This window comes from Hydra vulgaris, chromosome 04 (assembly GCF_038396675.1).
Source record: "Hydra vulgaris chromosome 04, alternate assembly HydraT2T_AEP".
NCBI classification, from domain to species: Eukaryota; Metazoa; Cnidaria; class Hydrozoa; order Anthoathecata; family Hydridae; genus Hydra; species Hydra vulgaris.
This window is the reverse complement of record NC_088923.1, coordinates 12,140,001-12,163,536: the sequence shown is the minus strand read 5'-3', so window position 1 is coordinate 12,163,536 and position 23,536 is coordinate 12,140,001. Positions and strand designations below refer to the sequence as shown.

General features: G+C 24.9%; 1 protein-coding gene across 1 annotated transcript in view; it reads left to right on the top strand.

Moving 5' to 3' along the window:
- Positions 1–23,536, top strand: part of LOC100209329 (platelet-activating factor acetylhydrolase) — a 70,554-nt gene that overhangs the window by 10,838 nt on the left and 36,180 nt on the right. Inside the window, exons 3-5 of the mRNA XM_065795468.1 lie at positions 1,695–1,815; positions 12,895–13,014; positions 18,478–18,569. Coding sequence (XP_065651540.1) covers positions 1,695–1,815; positions 12,895–13,014; positions 18,478–18,569 — 333 coding nt within the window. The remainder of the gene's footprint in view (positions 1–1,694; positions 1,816–12,894; positions 13,015–18,477; positions 18,570–23,536) is intronic.

The window sequence follows — 23,536 nt, the reverse complement described above, 5'->3', positions numbered from 1 at the left end:
GTACTAAATCTAAATAAGATATACAAATTTAAAATTTTTTAATAAATGTCATTTTGATGACATTTGTCTAAAATAAGTTATAAAAAGATCTAAACATATACTTGGATGTATTTTTAAAATCAATGTAAAACGCTCTATTTGTCGAGTAGATAAAACAAAAAATATACAAAAATATGCAAATATAGAAAAAAAAGTTTTATATGTTTGCAGACCAACGCAATATAAACTAATTTGAACATTTTTAGATATAGGTTACTACATAATTATTTATGACTGATATCTATATCAGTGACAGAAAAAAACCCTGGTAATATCTCACTTGAATGAAGCTAATTTTCTTAAAAAAAAATGCTTTTTTAAAAAAAGAATGTAAACAACAGATCAAATTTAATTTATCAAGAAATGAGACCCATCTAAAATGTTAAGTTAATATATTGTCTTTTTTGACTAAGTTTAAATAATGGTTTGTTTTAGCCTTTGACTTAACTTGCTGTCTATTTTTTTTTCAAACCTAATAATGATAACCAGGTGTAAAAAAGCTCCATGAAATATTGGATAAAAAAAAGTGTACTAGGTTGCTAGCATAATTTGTCCTCTTTATATAAAATTAGTTTTTATTTAGTTGCCAAGTAGTTTTTCTTTTTTTACAATAATTGTTTGGCCTCATAATTTATAAATTTGGAATGGTAGGAATACGAGAATAAAAAGGACTATTAATTTGGAAAAATGTTTGTTCTTTAAAAACTAACAACATTGTATTGTCCCTAACCTTTAATACCTATGATGAAAAATGATGTCTTGGGCTCTTGAAAACAAATTGACAATACGTTTTTTTTAATTGCCATCTTCTCAGGTAGTGCTATCTGATCAGTTGCTATCGTATATATTGTCTTTTACAAAAAAAGCACACTTTTGAGTTTATTCAAAAACTTGTTTTATGAATTAATGTCTTACAATGTTGTAGTTATTGTTTTGTCCGAATTTGAGTTTGCTTCATGATAACTTAATAATGGTTTTTGCTTTGAAAAACTTTGAAAATGGTATATAAGGAAAAAGTCTTTTCTTGTAAAGTTCTTTTTTGTAGCAATATTTTTCAAGTAAATTTTTTTACTAATTTTTATATGAAAAAAGATGCTTAGTTAAAAGCATTTTGTTTTTAATTTATGTAGGATAAGCTACATGCACATGGTTTTATTGAATTTACTAATGACTTATTCTTGACTTTTTTGTTTTTCCTGAGATATTGTCAAATTTTTTAAAAATTTGCTCACTAGTATTCTTTCTGCTGATTTTAAAGTTTTTATTTTTATTTTTAGATTTCTAACTCTCCCTCAAAATAGTAACATAACTGATATAATTAAATTTAAAAGAGTGTCAAGATATTATTTTCTTAAAAAAGTCGCTTCTGATGCAATTTTCTATATTTTTGTATTAAGTGTTAAATTTACAACCTCTTGATAAAAGTTACAATAGAGTTCACAACATTAATTTGCAGAAAGAATTTAAGCAGTCAAGTTTTGTTATTTTCAGTGTAACATAAATTGTTTAAAATGATGTGAAATGAGCCATATTTTAAATTTATTTAGTATGTATACATTTTTTTTTAAATTTATCATATGTTTGAACACCCCAGACTACTTTCTTTAAAATAGACAATATTGGTAAATTATTCTGTAATTGATTTAAATTTTCAGGGATGGCTCAGCTATCAGCAGTTACATTAAAGATGACAAATCTAGTAGATTAGTTGAAATACCATATCATGAAAGTCCTACAAAAGATTCCCCAGAAACAACAGCTCAAAGATATGTTCAAGTATTTTAATTTTTTTAATTTTTATTGCTTTAAAAAAATTATTTGTTTTGTTTATTTTTTTATCAATTAAAATTTCATAATACAATAAAATGCAATCTTTGAAATTCATTTTGTTTATTTAAAAAATTAATTTATTTATGTTAATTGATATTATTGACTAATATTGTTTACCAAATATTAACTTATTAAATTATTACTGTAAAATAAATAGATTTTGAGTTATGGTATATAGAAAGAAATGATGACCAAAAAGATCTGGTGTATATATATATATATATATATATGTATGTATTTATTTATATGTATATATATATGTATATATATATATATCAACCCTCGGAATTAGTGTCGGCATTCGGCAATGTTGATCTAACTGCCGACCTAAAAGTGTTTGAGGTCGGCAAAAAATTGCCGACCTCATTTCTATATTTTATGGTAAGACCTTTGTATCAAATTATTTTTGCCAACCTAATGCCGATGTCTATATTGAGGTCAGCAAGTTATGTCAACCTCATTTTTCCTAATTCTGAGGGTTGATATATAAATATATTTGTATATATATATATATATATATATATATATATATATATATATATATATATATATATATATATATATATATATATATATATATATATATATATATATATATATATATATATATATATATATATATATATATATATATATATATATATATATATATATATATATAAATATAAATACATATAATTATATATATGAAGAGAGAGAGAGAGGGCGAGGGGAGAGAGGGAGAGACAGCAGACATAACTCTACACAAAACTAATCTTCAGTTACCACTACCGTTTTTTATAAAAAATACTTTTCTGGTCTTCACACTAATTTTTATAGTTTCACTCCATTTTTGAGTTTAAATTTAATAGTACTAAACTTGGGTTTTACTCTGACATAAATGACCTCTTTAAAGTATATCAAAGAAACATGTACCCATCTTGGTTCATTTCAAAAATATATATATTTTTAAAATGAACTTCCTATTTAATCAAGATTAATTCAAATACTCCACCACAACCAAAAATCAAAGAATCTTTGTCTTATTTTAAACTGCTGATTTTGGGAAAAATATCTGATTCAACTAAAAAAAGACTGAATTCAATTGCTAAAAGATATTGCAATTCTGCAAATATTAAATTAGTACTTACCTCACTGAAAGTTTCTAAATTCTTTTCTTCTAAAGATCCTATTCCTGTAGAGTTCAAATCGTTGGTGGTGTATAAATTTGCATATGCAGGATGTAACTCCTGTTATATAGGCTAAACTACTCGCCGTCTCAAGACCCAAATATCTGAACATTACAAGAGGGATGAAAAGTCTCATCTATAAACATCTCCATGCTAATGAAAATTGTTTTATGCAAACAAGTAATAAGTGTTTTTCTGTTTTAGATTTGGCATCTAACAAATTCGAGTTAAAACTTAAAGAATGCATGTTCATAAAATGGTTAAAACCTGGCATGAATAAACAGGTTAACTATGTACACATGACACTTTCTGTTTAGCTACTACTTTCTATACATATTACATATCTTTTTAACCTATTCTTTTGTCGTCTGCTATTTCTTTACTATGACATGATAAACTTTTTAATTGATTTTATTGTATTTTTGTAGTTATATTATTATTAGTTTGTACAAGAATAATTATATTTTTTATTTTAACACCTTTATAGATATTTTAGCAAATTTTAAATATTTAATTTTAACTGAAGATGAAGCGCTCAACTTGTTTCTCCACACAACAGCCTTGTTTGTCAAGGTTCATGTTTCAGAGTTATAGAGTTGAGAGAGGGTTATAACTACTATTAAGTAACCTCCTTATCTGTAGTGGCCTTCTCGGCCTTGAGGAGGTGAATAGCAAAAAAATATATATATATAAAATAGCACCATATTGCTATAAAAATGACTAAATATTGTAAAGTGTTTCGACAATCGCATTAACAAATGCAAATTACGTTGGAAAATTAAGATTTTGTTTGTCCTTTGTGAGTTTCAAGCTCGTGAAGGACATATGAATAGCCTTCACTTGTCTTGATATGACTATACCAGGGTCTGGGCTGTGGTAATAAAAATTGTTTACAAGGCAGACTGCAAACGTTGCCACAAATCCTCCAAATTTTTAGATTTGTTTCTTTGCAGCATTCTGAAGAACTCTTATAACAAATTTTTACAGGTATTTAAATCTGGATTTTAAGGAGAACCATTCTATAACATTCATGAAAATTTTGGTGTTCTATAACTATTTTGGCCTCGAGGCTTGAAGCATTACCCTGTTAAAAAATTACCCTGTTAAAGCATTTCCCTGTCAAAGCATTACCCTGTTGAAGCATTACCCTGTTGAAACAAAAATAACTTTCTTCCAAAAAGCTTTTTTCTGATGGTCTTAATTGTGAATTTTGTTTTTCCGCATACTTGGTTCACATATCCGCACAACGATACAAATAGCCAACACTGAAAATCAACTCCATACCAGGACTTGATGTATGGTAACCGTATGTATCGTTGTGCAGGTTTCTCAATGCTTGACTGTGGGAGCCACACATTGACAACTAAACCACACATTGAGAATTAAACCGTAGTCAGTCGATGCATGTACATTACCCTGAGCCAGTTCATAAATAAATCAATAAAATGAAAATTTCAAACTAATAAATAAAAACAATAAAATTGAATGAGAAAAACAGTGTAAAACAATTTAAAAAATTAAAAATAAAAACATTCTAGCATAAAAAACAAAAAATTTCTGTTTATGTGACCTTACTTTTGTCAATTTAAAGCATAAGAACATTGTTTTTTAAAATTGTGTGTTGAAATTTAAAAAAAAAAAAAGTATTTAACACAAGAGGGTGGTTTATTTAGGCAGTTTACTAAAATAGTTGAATACTATTTTATCTTTTTAAACACTAATTATGATTTTTAGAGTCCTTTTAGATCAAATTCTTAACACATGAGATAGCTTTGTATTAGTAATCATTTTTTTTTAGCTTAGAGTCAATTGTTCCTGTTGATCTTGCAGTTTTTATGGTTTAATGCTTAAATCTGCTTATATGCACACAATCAATTTGTATTAAATGATAAGCATATAAGTTCAAATAAAATATTTTGTAATTTATTAATTAAATTTATTACAGTTTAAATACGAAGCACTTTTATAAAAGTTTAAAAAAGTACTTCATAATCAAAGAAGACAGAGTCTAATTGGATACAATTTTGTAAAAAAGTCTTTTTTAAATTGCTGCCCTGTTTGTTGCAACTCTTTAAGTCCAAAGCGCAAGCCCAATTACCATTTAGCTCTAAGTTATAATCAACAACTACCTCATAAATTGGTTTATGAAATTTTTTTTTTTAAACTTAAATGTTATAGTATATAATTGGTTAATTTTAGAGTACAAAGAGTAAAGACTTTTATTTGAAGAGATTTTTTTAGTTTTTTTTTAGTAAAAAATGTTGTATGTAATGAACTTTATTTCTGTTATTAATTAGATAAAGAAGATAATTTGATAAAGTTAAACAATTACAAGATATTTGGATTGTTTATAATTCTCAGAGTTTCTAATCTTGATTATTGAATTTGAAAATTTAAAACTTATTTCAATTAAAATAAAAAGTTAGAACAAGATTACTTACGTGATAATCAAATTTGAACAATAAATTATAGTAGTTTAAATTTGATATTTGATTTGTTAGAAATTTCTAATTTGTTGGAATATTCTGGGAAAAAATATAACTTTATATCATATTAATTTTCTTCAATTGCAAATATTGACAAGCAGGGTTTCATGGGAGTAAAGGCAAGCTGAGAAAAGCTCTCAGCTTGCGCACTCATTCTGAACATGGCAAGCCATGCGAGCTGCTCCTGTAAACAGCTTTTACAAGTGCTTTTGGTTTTTGTGCAAGCTATCTGATTTTTAATAAAAAAATTATTTGTTTAAATTGTTACAATCATATGGTTGAAACTTATATCGCGTTGTGAAAAATTCATTAGACAAGCGTATTTTTAGGTTTTCATACTGGCTGTTCATTTATTTATTAGGTTTTCATACTGGCTGTTCATTTATTCATCAGCAACATTACTTGTTCAGTAGAAAATTTCATAAATAAAGAGTTATAAAAGTTTTTACTGCTTATAAAAAAACATTTAAATTTTCTTACTGTAATAGAATGCAGGAATTTTAAGAATTATTACAACAATTAAAGAATCCACAATAAAAGTGTTTATATAATTACAATATTTCTTAGCAGAGTGTTTTATTGTGCATCATATATTTTTTATTTTGCTCAAATTGAGACAAGTTTATATAAATTTATATAATTTGTTTAATAAATATAAATAACATATAAAATATATAATTCATCAAATAGTTTAAAAGTTATCATGCAATAATTTTGGTTAGTAATTAATGTTATGTATATGGTTGAGTAAATATAAAGAGAGAATATAAAGGGTGTAGTAATTTAATGTTATATATATGGTTGAGGAAGATAAAAAAATGTAGTTATCACTATCTAAAAGAATGTTTTACATTTTTAAATGTATTTTTAAAAATATTTGATATCATAAACTGAAAAATTTTAAATAATAGCTTTAATAGGAAGACAGAGCATTGACAAAGAAAAAAATTTACAGAACATCAATTTTGTTTTTTTTATAATGGCATTTTCTTAATGAAGTGATTTTTTGTTTAAGAAACCAGCCAGTTAGTCCAATCTAATTGAAAACATTTACATTTTAACTGGCACTTTTTTAATTTTTTTTTTCAATAACCGTGCCTTTGAAAAAGCATCTCAGTTTATTATGCAATTATTGGTTCATTTCTAAAATGACTTTTTCATTATTGTTACAATGATAATGTTTTTATTTTATAAAAAACTTTACAAACTTGACCATATTGTCATTAATGCTACAGTGATAATACATGATATTTCTCACCAATGATTTTAGGAGAAAAATTTTTCTGCTCTGAATTTTTTTTTTGCTAATGCTATTATTTACTAATTCTTATTTTGTATTACAATTATGTATATTCACATTCATAATACTAGAATTCTGCTTTACTAAAAACAAAACAAATTGATGTAAATAACTTATATTATTGTATTACAATTATTTATATTCACATTCATAATACTAGAATTCTGCTTTACTAAAAACAAAACAAATTGATGTAAATAACTTATATTATTGTATTACAATTATTTATATTCACATTCATAATACTAGAATTCTGCTTTACTAAAAACAAAACAAATTGATGTAAATAACTTATATTATTGTATTACAATTATTTATATTCACATTCATAATACTAGAATTCTGCTTTACTAAAAACAAAACAAATTGATGTAAATAACTTATATTATTGTATTACAATTATTTATATTCACATTCATAATACTAGAATTCTGCTTTACTAAAAACAAAACAAATTGATGTAAATAACTTATATTATTGTATTACAATTATTTATATTCACATTCATAATACTAGAATTCTGCTTTACTAAAAACAAAACAAATTGATGTAAATAACTTATATTATTGTATTACAATTATTTATATTCACATTCATAATACTAGAATTCTGCTTTACTAAAAACAAAACAAATTGATGTAAATAACTTATATTATTGTATTACAATTATTTATATTCACATTCATAATACTAGAATTCTGCTTTACTAAAAACAAAACAAATTGATGTAAATAACTTATATTATTGTATTACAATTATGTATATTCACATTCATAATACTAGAATTCTGCTTTACTAAAAACAAAACAAATTGATGTAAATAACTTATATTATTGTATTACAATTATTTATATTCACATTCATAATACTAGAATTCTGCTTTACTAAAAACAAAACAAATTGATGTAAATAACTTATATTATTGTATTACAATTATTTATATTCACATTCATAATACTAGAATTCTGCTTTACTAAAAACAAAACAAATTGATGTAAATAACTTATATTATTGTATTACAATTATTTATATTCACATTCATAATACTAGAATTCTGCTTTACTAAAAACAAAACAAATTGATGTAAATAACTTATATTATTGTATTACAATTATTTATATTCACATTCATAATACTAGAATTCTGCTTTACTAAAAACAAAACAAATTGATGTAAATAACTTATATTATTGTATTACAATTATTTATATTCACATTCATAATACTAGAATTCTGCTTTACTAAAAACAAAACAAATTGATGTAAATAACTTATATTATTGTATTACAATTATTTATATTCACATTCATAATACTAGAATTCTGCTTTACTAAAAACAAAACAAATTGATGTAAATAACTTATATTATTGTATTACAATTATTTATATTCACATTCATAATACTAGAATTCTGCTTTACTAAAAACAAAACAAATTGATGTAAATAACTTATATTATTGTATTACAATTATTTATATTCACATTCATAATACTAGAATTCTGCTTTACTAAAAACAAAACAAATTGATGTAAATAACTTATATTATTGTATTACAATTATTTATATTCACATTCATAATACTAGAATTCTGCTTTACTAAAAACAAAACAAATTGATGTAAATAACTTATATTATTGTATTACAATTATTTATATTCACATTCATAATACTAGAATTCTGCTTTACTAAAAACAAAACAAATTGATGTAAATAACTTATATTATTGTATTACAATTATTTATATTCACATTCATAATACTAGAATTCTGCTTTACTAAAAACAAAACAAATTGATGTAAATAACTTATATTATTGTATTACAATTATTTATATTCACATTCATAATACTAAAATTCTGCTTTACTAAAAACAAAACAAATTGATGTAAATAACTTATATTATTGTATTACAATTATTTATATTCACATTCATAATACTAGAATTCTGCTTTACTAAAAACAAAACAAATTGATGTAAATAACTTATATTATTGTATTACAATTATTTATATTCACATTCATAATACTAGAATTCTGCTTTACTAAAAACAAAACAAATTGATGTAAATAACTTATATTATTGTATTACAATTATTTATATTCACATTCATAATACTAGAATTCTGCTTTACTAAAAACAAAACAAATTGATGTAAATAACTTATATTATTGTATTACAATTATTTATATTCACATTCATAATACTAGAATTCTGCTTTACTAAAAACAAAACAAATTGATGTAAATAACTTATATTATTGTATTACAATTATTTATATTCACATTCATAATACTAGAATTCTGCTTTACTAAAAACAAAACAAATTGATGTAAATAACTTATATTATTGTATTACAATTATTTATATTCACATTCATAATACTAGAATTCTGCTTTACTAAAAACAAAACAAATTGATGTAAATAACTTATATTATTGTATTACAATTATTTATATTCACATTCATAATACTAGAATTCTGCTTTACTAAAAACAAAACAAATTGATGTAAATAACTTATATTATTGTATTACAATTATTTATATTCACATTCATAATACTAGAATTCTGCTTTACTAAAAACAAAACAAATTGATGTAAATAACTTATATTATTGTATTACAATTATTTATATTCACATTCATAATACTAGAATTCTGCTTTACTAAAAACAAAACAAATTGATGTAAATAACTTATATTATTGTATTACAATTATTTATATTCACATTCATAATACTAGAATTCTGCTTTACTAAAAACAAAACAAATTGATGTAAATAACTTATATTATTGTATTACAATTATTTATATTCACATTCATAATACTAGAATTCTGCTTTACTAAAAACAAAACAAATTGATGTAAATAACTTATATTATTGTATTACAATTATTTATATTCACATTCATAATACTAGAATTCTGCTTTACTAAAAACAAAACAAATTGATGTAAATAACTTATATTATTGTATTACAATTATTTATATTCACATTCATAATACTAGAATTCTGCTTTACTAAAAACAAAACAAATTGATGTAAATAACTTATATTATTGTATTACAATTATTTATATTCACATTCATAATACTAGAATTCTGCTTTACTAAAAACAAAACAAATTGATGTAAATAACTTATATTATTGTATTACAATTATTTATATTCACATTCATAATACTAGAATTCTGCTTTACTAAAAACAAAACAAATTGATGTAAATAACTTATATTATTGTATTACAATTATTTATATTCACATTCATAATACTAGAATTCTGCTTTACTAAAAACAAAACAAATTGATGTAAATAACTTATATTATTGTATTACAATTATTTATATTCACATTCATAATACTAGAATTCTGCTTTACTAAAAACAAAACAAATTGATGTAAATAACTTATATTATTGTATTACAATTATTTATATTCACATTCATAATACTAGAATTCTGCTTTACTAAAAACAAAACAAATTGATGTAAATAACTTATATTATTGTATTACAATTATTTATATTCACATTCATAATACTAGAATTCTGCTTTACTAAAAACAAAACAAATTGATGTAAATAACTTATATTATTGTATTACAATTATGTATATTCACATTCATAATACTAGAATTCTGCTTTACTAAAAACAAAACAAATTGATGTAAATAACTTATATTATTGTATTACAATTATTTATATTCACATTCATAATACTAGAATTCTGCTTTACTAAAAACAAAACAAATTGATGTAAATAACTTATATTATTGTATTACAATTATTTATATTCACATTCATAATACTAGAATTCTGCTTTACTAAAAACAAAACAAATTGATGTAAATAACTTATATTATTGTATTACAATTATTTATATTCACATTCATAATACTAGAATTCTGCTTTACTAAAAACAAAACAAATTGATGTAAATAACTTATATTATTGTATTACAATTATTTATATTCACATTCATAATACTAGAATTCTGCTTTACTAAAAACAAAACAAATTGATGTAAATAACTTATATTATTGTATTACAATTATTTATATTCACATTCATAATACTAGAATTCTGCTTTACTAAAAACAAAACAAATTGATGTAAATAACTTATATTATTGTATTACAATTATTTATATTCACATTCATAATACTAGAATTCTGCTTTACTAAAAACAAAACAAATTGATGTAAATAACTTATATTATTGTATTACAATTATTTATATTCACATTCATAATACTAGAATTCTGCTTTACTAAAAACAAAACAAATTGATGTAAATAACTTATATTATTGTATTACAATTATTTATATTCACATTCATAATACTAGAATTCTGCTTTACTAAAAACAAAACAAATTGATGTAAATAACTTATATTATTGTATTACAATTATTTATATTCACATTCATAATACTAGAATTCTGCTTTACTAAAAACAAAACAAATTGATGTAAATAACTTATATTATTGTATTACAATTATTTATATTCACATTCATAATACTAGAATTCTGCTTTACTAAAAACAAAACAAATTGATGTAAATAACTTATATTATTGTATTACAATTATTTATATTCACATTCATAATACTAGAATTCTGCTTTACTAAAAACAAAACAAATTGATGTAAATAACTTATATTATTGTATTACAATTATTTATATTCACATTCATAATACTAGAATTCTGCTTTACTAAAAACAAAACAAATTGATGTAAATAACTTATATTATTGTATTACAATTATTTATATTCACATTCATAATACTAGAATTCTGCTTTACTAAAAACAAAACAAATTGATGTAAATAACTTATATTATTGTATTACAATTATTTATATTCACATTCATAATACTAGAATTCTGCTTTACTAAAAACAAAACAAATTGATGTAAATAACTTATATTATTGTATTACAATTATTTATATTCACATTCATAATACTAGAATTCTGCTTTACTAAAAACAAAACAAATTGATGTAAATAACTTATATTATTGTATTACAATTATTTATATTCACATTCATAATACTAGAATTCTGCTTTACTAAAAACAAAACAAATTGATGTAAATAACTTATATTATTGTATTACAATTATTTATATTCACATTCATAATACTAGAATTCTGCTTTACTAAAAACAAAACAAATTGATGTAAATAACTTATATTATTGTATTACAATTATTTATATTCACATTCATAATACTAGAATTCTGCTTTACTAAAAACAAAACAAATTGATGTAAATAACTTATATTATTGTATTACAATTATTTATATTCACATTCATAATACTAGAATTCTGCTTTACTAAAAACAAAACAAATTGATGTAAATAACTTATATTATTGTATTACAATTATTTATATTCACATTCATAATACTAGAATTCTGCTTTACTAAAAACAAAACAAATTGATGTAAATAACTTATATTATAAAGTCTTCAAGTAGACATTTGAATAGTTAAAATATGATCTCAAACACCACAAACAATTTTGTAAGCAAAAAATAAAAAATATGAAACTTGAACTTTGCCTTTAATATTCGATGTTCATTTAAATTTTTAATTTTTCTAATCAATATCTAAAAATAGATAAAAAAAAGAAAGTGGCTTATAATTATAAAAAAATTATACTTTTGTAACATGTGAATTGCTCACTTAGATCACACTAGGAGAGTGTTGCTGAGATAGAGAACTAAAACTCTCAGCAACACAGCAACTGCAAAACTCTCGCTTTTCACCAAGGCCTGGAGAAGCATAATACAAATTTTAAATGCAATAAACTTTAACTGCAAAAAATTGGTACAAAACATTACCAAGACTTTCAGCATCATTTTTATAAATTATAAGATCATGGGTATTGGAGTAATGCTTCAACAGTTACTGCTTGTGGTTTTAAAAGAATCTTTCTCTCCAAAAAATATAATTTACATTTAAATTTTGACAATGTTTTATCCTTTTTTTATTTCTTTCAGTTATTTGCTGTGAATCGTTTTGGAGATTTTTTCATTTGATTGATGTATTCTTGCAGTTTTATTTTTAGGTTGAGCAACGAAGTAAAGAAATAAGCAAAGCTCTAGATATTGTTGAACTTTTAAACAAGGATCCAACTTTAATTGAAAACTGTTTAGAAACTGGCAATTTTTCCATTGGAGATTTTCAGGTAACCTTTTCAATAAACATTACTGATATTTCTTTTTAACACAGGTTTGCCACTACTTCTAGGAATTCAGAGTAACTTCTTAACATTAGGGTTTCGGTTTGATTAATAGAAATGAGGCAACAGCATAGCTTATTGCTTAGAATGCCTAGTATTATTTATGTTTGAGTCAAAATCTCTCTAATAATTTATGTTTATTTATGTTTAATTTATGCCTAATTATTTATGTCTTAGTCAATTTCTTTCCGATAAGTTAAATCAAGAATATAGTCTCAACCCAATGTTAAAATAAAATCCAACATATTATTGCCACAAATTGGCAATAATATGTTTTACAAATATTTGTAGTCTATCCTTACAAATACCTGTTGCAACTTTTTATTTATAGAATTTTACCTCTAGCAAATGCACCAAACCTATATGGTTTTTAGAAGATTAATTTAAATTTGGCTGTTGCAACCAAGTTATAGCGCAGTCTAGTTATAAATGATATGAAGTTAATAGAATGAAATAAAAGTTTATGTCCAATTTCTTTAATGAACAGTAAAGATGATTTTGGATGAATGTGTGGTGTAACTTTAAAACAAAGGATGTTTGTAAAAATTGGGAGTAGTGAGTATGCAGCTGTTGAAAAAATTAAAACAAAAAACTTAAATTGTTGCTATATTTATCCTGTTGAAGTTTCTTTCTGTGATCAGCAGCTGTTCAATGAAAATACATTTAAAATTTGAAGGTTAAAAAAATATACTTCCACAAGTTTTCTTTTTTTTTTGTTTAGAGATATTATCTATTTTTTTACAAGTTTTATACGCTTTCTTTATATATACTGTGTTTTGTAAAAATGTTACACATTTTTAAGAAAATGACGTTGAAACAAGAAGCTAACAGAAAATGAATCATCGATCTTACGCAAAGAAGTTCAAACCACCTTGAAATTTCCAATATCTCTGATATAATCCAGCGTGATGAAAGTGGTTCTGATTATAAAAAAGTTCAAGGAAGTGGAGATATTACTAGAAAAATAAATGAAAAAAATTTTGAATATCTTAAAATCAAATTTAATCAGCTTAATGGTGTTCCCCAAAGACAAGGTGCTTGCAAATTTGAATGTAACACAGCACTGGTAAATTACTTTCCATTAAATGAAAAAATGTCCAATGCCAAGTAATGATCAAAAATTTTTCCAAGATGTAATCACCTGTATCAGAATTTGCAAGGAATATCGTGCATCATTGGTGATGAGTTTTATTTTAATTTGGCTCACAGCACAATTAATGGCAATAATGTTTTTTGCTCAAGCAACATTGAAGAAACTCCTTCATGAGTAAAATATAAAAAAATGAAAAAATTTTACCAAAAAGTTCCATTTCTTCACATAAGTCTTTGAGCCAACACACGGTCTAATGAATAACTTGGTTGATGTCTTATTGGAGTGTAAGTTGACAATGATATTGACATAGATGTAGCAAATGTTTTCTTTACTTACTAGAGCTTGCAGTAGTTAATGAAGATGGCAAATAAGATTTGGCCCGAGACTTATCTTTATGGAATGGTACTAGTCACAATTAGCCTATTTGACTGAGTGTCACCAAAATTGATATATTGAAGCCCGTTAATCATGAAAATTTTTATTTACTTGAGAAGATTACCGCAAGTTAATTACCTTAAGTTATTTTTAGTTTGTAGAATATTTGTTGATGTGGAACTTTTGAATGCTCTGTCGACATAGAGAAATATTGTTTCAACTGGTAGTTTTCTGGTAATGTTTGCAGTCAAAAATTCCATTGTTCTCAGCAGATTTGTGATGTATACTTTTTTCCATGTTGACTATTTGAAAGAAAATTTGTTTTTAAATATATAGCATGATTTTTTTGGAGAGTTTATCATTTTATATAGGATTGAGATGAGGGAAATTTGGAATTTTACTTTTGTCAAATGGCTTTTAGAAAAAAGGAATAGTTTTTATTTGTTACAATTAGTTCAACAATTGAGGAAAAGAATATTGTCTCCAGCAGTTGGTTCAACAATTAAGAAAAGGATTATTGTCACCAGGTTTTTTTGGTGAAAACTGCCTAAATTTGATTTTAATATGTTTTAATTGCGAGTTGGCTATTGTAGTTTTGTCAGAAATAAAGATCTTACTAAAACTGGTCATTCCCATCAATATTTATTACAGATAGTTTATGCTTAAAAAGAATCTTTTTTACATTGCTCTCGTCAATGGCCAGGGCAAATTTAAAGGGTTTCAGCAAAAAACATTTAGACTTTTTGACAGACTTTCATGTTTCTTTATATTTGTATTATTTGTAAAACATATTTTGATACTTTATCAAATGTTTTAGTAAAATCAAGGAATACGACATTAACTGTTAGTTTTCTGGTTATGTTTTCAGCCAAAAGTTCCATTTTTTTGAGCGAATTTAGTCTTTATGTCCTCAAATCTTGATCTTCTTCCACAACTACTTCACTCTTGTTTTTATATTTATAGACCAGTGATGCGATTTTCCATTTTGAGTTGACATTGCGGGCCCAGAGGGATTTTTATAAAAAATTAAAAACAATTCTTTTGTTATCCAGAGTTTTATCTCGCATGTGGATTCGTTTGGCATATTCTGATACATTGAAGACAACATTTATTGTATTTGTTGAGTCACAGCTGGTAAAATTGTTTCATGTCAAAGTCCTTTAAGATAGATGACCTTAGTTAAATTTTTAAGTTCATCTTTGTTAAATTTTTTAGTTTTTAGTTGCTAACAGAAATTTTTTAGTTTTTAGTTGCAAGCAGAAATAATTTTAATAAAAAATAACAAAAATTTCCCTTGTTTCATTTCATTTTTTAGATAAATTTTAAATTTCAACTTTGTTAAATTTTTTAGTTTTTAATTGCTAAGCTTGTAATAAATTTAGAGCTACTATTAAATATATACTATTAAATATATTAAATATATAAGAATATAAGATTTCTCACAAAAAGCCAGATTTTATTGGCACCAAATTTTTTTTTTTTTTTTTTGGTTATTTACCTCCCCATAGCCGAGAAGGCCACTTCAGATGAGGAGGCTACTTAATAGTGGTTATAACCCTTTCTCAACTCTATAACTCCGAAACACAAACCTTGACGAACAAGGCCGCTGCACCGAGAAACGAGTTGAGCGCAGTACTACCAGGGACGTGGTGGGGATGGAACAATGATATTGTTCAGATGAGCTAAGTTGAGGACTGACATTAATTTTGTTAGCATGATCAGGAGAGTCACAGATAACAGATAAATGACCAACAAATTTTGATGAAATTTTTTTTATGAAAACACATTCATTTGTACTTTGTTAATTTTGAGATGTGAAATTTGAATTTTGCATTTGTTTTAAAGCTTGACGTGTAAATTTTAGTTTTAAATTAAAGCTGTTTATCTTTTTTATGATATATTAATAAATCACATAAATTGTCCTTTAATGATGGCACCTCTATTTGGATTAAATATGTTTGTGTTATCTAAAGTGCGATATTATAGTATGTATGTAAAATAGTCTTGCCTGTACAATCTCAAAAAGGTTTCACAACACTGGATCTACTGTCAGAGGACTTTTAATCACGCACTTAAGTCCAGCAGTAGTCAGTAAGTAATGAAGATGAAGGTTTCCTTTATAACAACCTACTATCTCACTGATTTCTATATGAAATCATTCACCATGCTCATCAGATACATCACACATGTTTTTAGGGAAAAAATTCAAATGAGAATCGATAAAGTGAAGTTTGAGTAACATATTACAGGCTTTTATAGTTCTTTATCATATTTTATATTAGAGATTAAAAATATGAAGCTTTATGTTGTCCAAGAAACCATTGCAAACATTTCGAAAACATAGCCATGCTACTTTTTGAACTGGTGTCAGAGTGTCATCAAAGTGCTGATTGAGTAGCAGTTGCCGTAAATGTGGTCTAATGAAAACACCTGTTACTTTTGCAGAACTCAATTTGGAGAGTTTTGTCTTCAAAAAGTTCATTGCATCACAATGTTTGTCAAGCACTTTTACAAACTGTTTAATGAGGCCTAATTTTATATGTAAAGGTGGCAATATAGTCTTGTTCGGTAAAACAAGTGGAGGATTAGCAACATTCTTTAGTCTAACAGTAAAGTTATCTTGCTTGGGCCATACTTTCTCTTTGTAATTGTTATGTCTTGCTCACGAAATTTAAAGGCAGAGGAAACAACAGAACTTAGTGTATTCTACTTGTAGTCCATTTAGGATTGCAAAGACTTTCAGATTAACACATCTAATTCACTGATGCTTATTATACTGTATGACATTCAGAATATCTTTCAGATTTTTATAGGTTTCTTGCATGATTGAATATTCAACAGGCACAAATGGTAGCTGGTTGTCAATATGTAGCAATGTAGCTTTGACACTAGTTTGTGAAGCGTTAATAAAAAGACGCCATTCAGTTGAATTGTGTTCCTGTTCAAAAAATAAAAAAAAATTGTTTCATTTTCCGTTTGAAAAAATTAAACAACATTACGCGAACATTTATGAATAAGTCAAATTCTAACATCTTTTTGTGACAAGTTTTTCTCTTTTAATCTTATGGCAGTTAATCTTGATAGTCTTCATAATCTTACTAGCAGATCTTTAGTCAGCTTCAGATCTAAGATCAAATCACGTAATTCAAGTTGTGAAAACAATTGAGGTCTGTCATTATTTAAATCTAATGCTAATGAAAGAAAGAACTATGCTTCTTTTTTGCGCTATGTTTGCCACATATATAGCAAAACCTGTTTCTCTCATTTTTACAGCTACAACGAGAATGAGTTGTTATTTTATTACAATCTAAAACAAACAAGATACACAATCTCATTAGGCACTTAAATGCAATGTAATTTAAATTCAAATTTCATTTAATTAATGGCTAGTTCATTGTTGGAATTGTAAAAAAAAAGTTTTTGAACAGAAACTATATATTAACTGGGGAGGAGGTTAGAGGATTGTAACTAGGGGATATGAATCGTAAATGCAAAAAGATACCAAAAGGCTAACACTAAAATAACAACAAATTGCAATTTACATAAAAACCCCTTGTTCAAAAGGTATAAATAAGTGCATTTTATAAAAATTATAATTTTATGCACTATACCTGCATTACATTGCATGTAAAAAAATATTGTTGGACAGTGTAATCATATTGAGAGCGTTTTTGATTGGGTAAAGAGCAGGTTTAAATGTTGGGGCAGTGATGATTTGGTGAAGATAAAGGTCTAGAACAAAATAGACAAATAATGAACTGAGAATGTTTTCGATTGTGGAACAAATGAATCGAATGTTCAAATAGTCTCTGAAAAATTAAAGTCATCGACATTGATGATGCCTTTATAGATTTTGATCAATATAGTTGTTTCTGCGTGTAAAATAATTAGGCAATCTAATAATCAGTATTTCAATTGGCATTGTTATATTTTTTATTTAGGGAAGGATAGATTTATCAAAGCCTTTTCTTATTGGTCATTCGTTTGGAGGAGCAACCGTAATAGACACATTGAATAAAGATAACAGATTTAAGTATGTTTTAAGTATAATATAATATATATATGTGTGTGTGTGTGTGTGTGTGTGTGTTTGTGTGTGTGTGTGTGTGTGTGTGTGTGTGTATATATATATATATATATATATACATATATTTATATATATATACATATATATATATATATATATATATATATATATATATATATATATATATGTATATATATATATAAATATATGTATATATATATATATATATATATATATATATATATATATATATATATTTATATATATATATACATATATATATATATATATATATTATATATATATATATATATATATATATATATATATATATATATATACATACATACATACATACAGAATTTTATATGTATATATAATTTATATATAAAATATAGAATTTTAGAATATAGAATTTTAAAGATTTTTGCGATAAAGTGAAAAGCACCTTAAAAAGTGATATAATCCTTTATAAAATTTAAAATAATGATATTTACATTGCTGAATAATTTTAATTTAAATAATTAATAGTTTTTTTTACATTTATAATATTTAGATTTAAAGTAAAAAATTAGATTGGTAACTGTTTGAAGGTTTCAAAGCAAAACTTTTTTGCTTAAATACTTAAATGCATTTTAAGCAAAGTAAGCATTAAGTACAAAGTAAACATTCCTTTGCCTTATAATCAGTATTCTTTGAAAACCAAAATTTCTTAACTTGATGTCATTATATTTTACCATAGCATAAAAAATGTTTTCAGGTCTTTAACATAGTGCATTGTTTTTATTGTTTTGGTTTACAATATGTTTAACATCATTAAAACATACTTATTATTCGAGCTTTAAATTAAACAGAGAGTTATTGAATTTTAAAGATTTTTTATTACAAAACATGCTGGAGCATAATTTGAACAACAAAATAGACAAGTTTTTTTAAAGACACACACCGTTTTTTTTCTCTAGTTTATAAAGAATGAAGGGCAATAGTTAAAGTTAACTACCTTGCATGGTTGACCAGTACAATATAATAAGCAGCACATTTTTTACAACTTTACCAGAGGTTATACTTTGACAATATTCAAATAATAGTCTTTGATTGCAAATAAGATCTATTAGCATTTCTTCTGCAATAATCAAATAGTCTTTGATTGCAAAAAAGATCTATCAGCATTTCTTCTGCTATATAAACTTTTAATGCGATAAAAAAAAAACTTGATTTGCATCTTGAATATTTTCAACTCATTTTTAGTCAAATAATCTGCTTTTAAGCATTTCTCCTTGAGATGAGTTTATTATTTTACTTGTTCTAGTTATCTGATTAACTTTACCATCATGCATCATCAACTCCAAGACATTAATTAACCAATTTTTTTGTTTCGAATCTTTTTCACCTACAACTTTAATTTTTGATTTATCTAAATTACATCTGTCAATTAAGATGTGATTGGTATCAACATCATTTTTCAAGAGATGTTTAATGTCATAAGTTAAGCATTTGCAAGAGTTGCACCTACATTAAACAAATACTTGCTTCTTACTAGTTCCATAGTAAGCGTTGGGAGTTCCACTAAGTTGTACTTTATTGAGGAACTATTTGTTGGTTGCCATTTACCTTGATCCTGAGAAAAGTCACGAAAAAAAAGAATGTTTTCTATTTGATTTACAACAAATATTTAATACAGTTATAAAAAATTTACCACTGTATTTGATGAACCGATTATTTCTTCAGATGAGCTTACATTTGGTATAAGGAATTCTGTTTTGTCAACTACCACATAAGATATTTGTTGTTGATATTTATCAATCCTTTTGTTTTTCTTGACAGCTAATTTATCAACAGATGAAAGTTGATATGCATCCTTTGGACGGATTCTTTTAAAATATACTTTAGAATGTTTATGCAGCATAAACATTCTAAAGTATATTTCTTTAAATTTAAAATTTATGTTATATATATATATATATATATATATATATATATATATATATATATATATATATATATATATATATATATATATATCACTGTGCTCTCCTGAGACCGCCAGGGTAAATTTTGGTTTACTCTAATTTTTTTTGTTTAATTATTAATATTGGGTTTAGGTAAGTGTTTTAAAATGATTTTTAAAATCTAAACTAACTTTTAAACATATTTTTTTTGTAAAAATTTTTACCTAAAATAACATATGGAGGGGAATGGATAATATGGGGAGGGCGGGGATTTTTTTTCAAAGTTTATAAGGTATTACACCTCTAAAACAATTTTTGTTAAAAGAATACAACTTTGAAATGAAACAATGAGATCTTTTATGATAAAATTGAGATAAATTCCAGAGTTAACAATATAACGCCAATGCAATAAATGTATCAGTTTAACATTATTGAAATTCCTTATAAAATAATTCAATCACTTCAAAGTTCACAATAATTAAAAATTTTAAAAAAGGAGAGAAAAGGACTACTTGAAACTGTTTATACCTAACTCAATTACACTTTTCTTAAGCTGTTTTGCATAATTATTGTGTTCCAAACGACGCTTTTATTGCTTCCATACTTGATAGTGATAGTAGTGAGCACCTTCTCCTGCCTGCTCGGCATATACACCAAGCTTAAACTGACTATGCTGAAGAAAAGGAACATGATGACATAAAATATGAACTTTCCATCTAATATTTAATTGGTAGTTAAACTTTTTCAAAAGATGAAGCTGCAGATTTTCGAAAGATTTTTTAAAATCTAAAACTGATTCAGCAATAGATTCTCCAATAAACATGCTAAAACCTTTTGTTTTAATAATTGAAAACTTTCTAATACAGCTAACTACAGGTTGGAGAAATATCATATTTGGTAATATAGAGGCTGCACTTAAAAGGTTAACTTCTAAAATATCTAATTTATCTAAAAGTCTCTGTGAATTGTTACCATCCAAACCAGTTCCGTGGTAACCTCTAAGGATTATATAATTCAACTTTAGCCATGAATCAAAATCAGGCCACAGTGTAAATAATATTTTTACAAACATAAAAGTAATACCAATAAGAATGTGTAACTCTGGTGGAGGAATGAGATGTTCCACTAAAGTTTCTAGAGGTTCATCAAGGTACACAACAAGCACAAGGTACACAACAAAGGAGAAATACAGTTTTTAAATTCCATCATGTGATTTTTTTTGCATCCATCTTCAACGAACTTGTTGTAGTTGATATCAATTGAACCTAAGGTTCTTTTTTTTTCCGCTCTCAAGAGTACTTTCCCCTTCACACCAGAGACATGCATACTTGCCGCTGTGACTGCTTAAACCAAATTAAAAGATTTAGATCAAATGCTATTGAATATTTTACATTACTCAGAGCTAGTGGTTTCAATAGTTTACTAAGATTACCATTATGCTCAAAACATCTTCAACTAAAGCTAAAATCAATGATCTTTTTACACCACAATCATCAATACTTTCTGAAGTTGTATGTTTACATAGTGGATCAAAAATATTTATAACGCATTTAAGAAAACCCTGTCCACCATCAATGGAAATCCTAGCAATAGTGCAATAAGGATTCAAACCTCTTTCATTAATCATACGTAGAAATAAATCAGAAGTATCTTTTACAAATACTAAACTGCGACTTATCTCTTCATCCCCTGAAATAAATGATTCAGTTTTGACATCTTAAAAATCTGAAAATACATTATGCAGCTCCTCTATCTGAGTTGATATATTAGGTTCTAACATTTCCTTCCCTAAATTTTGTCGCATATGTTTACAAAGTAACTTAGTCTTTCTTTTACTCAGGTTTAGAGTATTAGAGATTTCCATTAAAGTTTCTTGAGATAACTTTTTAACGAATGCTCTGCTACATTTATTATCAGGTGTGCCAACAACAACAAGAAGATTGTTTTCAAAGGTTTTTAAAGGAAACTTGTCTCCAGATTTAATTTTGTCTCTTTTCATTTTTATTTTGATAATCCCAGAAGCAACTTGCTCACTGGATACATTTCCAAGACCTTCAGCCAGCATAATTAGGTTTTTTACGCTTCACTCTTACAGCAAAAGTGAGAAATTCCTTTGCCTAAATAGAAATTTAAATTAGGAAAAACTCTGATATTATTATATTTGTAAAACATATAAAAATAATACACTAATATTTAATAAGTCTATCATAGATTATGCATTTAGTAGCATTGACTCTATGCTAAATTTAATTTTTTTTTTAATAATCGAAGAAATAGTTTATTAACTAAAATTTTTCTATAAGTTATACAATATTTTTAATTTGTTTAAGGAGTTCAAACTTATTGTAGAAAAGCAAGAAGGACATGTCTTTTTAACAATTTTATCAACAATATTTTGGTTATTTGTTGTGATCTGTTCAGATATTTTTACTAATATCAGATGATCTTCTGAGTTTTTGTCTTGAGATATTTTCTCAATCCAATCATTTAATTTTGATGTTTCACCCCTGTTCAATGCATATAAAATTGTTTTGCAAGAATTACAAATGTTTTTTAAACAACACTCTTTTTCTACATCATATTCTCTCCAAAATAAATTTTGAATATGAAGTTGTGCTGCGTTACTTTAATAAGTTTATGTGATCCTTTTCCAAAGGAAATAAAGCAACATGCACAAGTTAGACATTTTTCGTCGGCCATTTTGACAAAAAATACAAGTTTTATATGACCGCTTTTCACTTTAAAAATAATTATTTTTATCTGTATTGCAACATTTTGTACCAATTTGAATAGATGATGTAATCATAAAATGATGCAATTTATTTTAGACATTTTAATTAATTAAATCTAAAATTTCTATGTTTAAAAGTTAGTTTAGATTTTAAAAATTATTTTAAAATACTTTATTTAACCCAATAATAGTAAATAAACGAAAAATTTTAGAGTAAACCAAAATTTACCCTGGCGGTCTCAGGAGAGCACAGTGATATATATGCATGTATATTTATATATAAACATTATAAT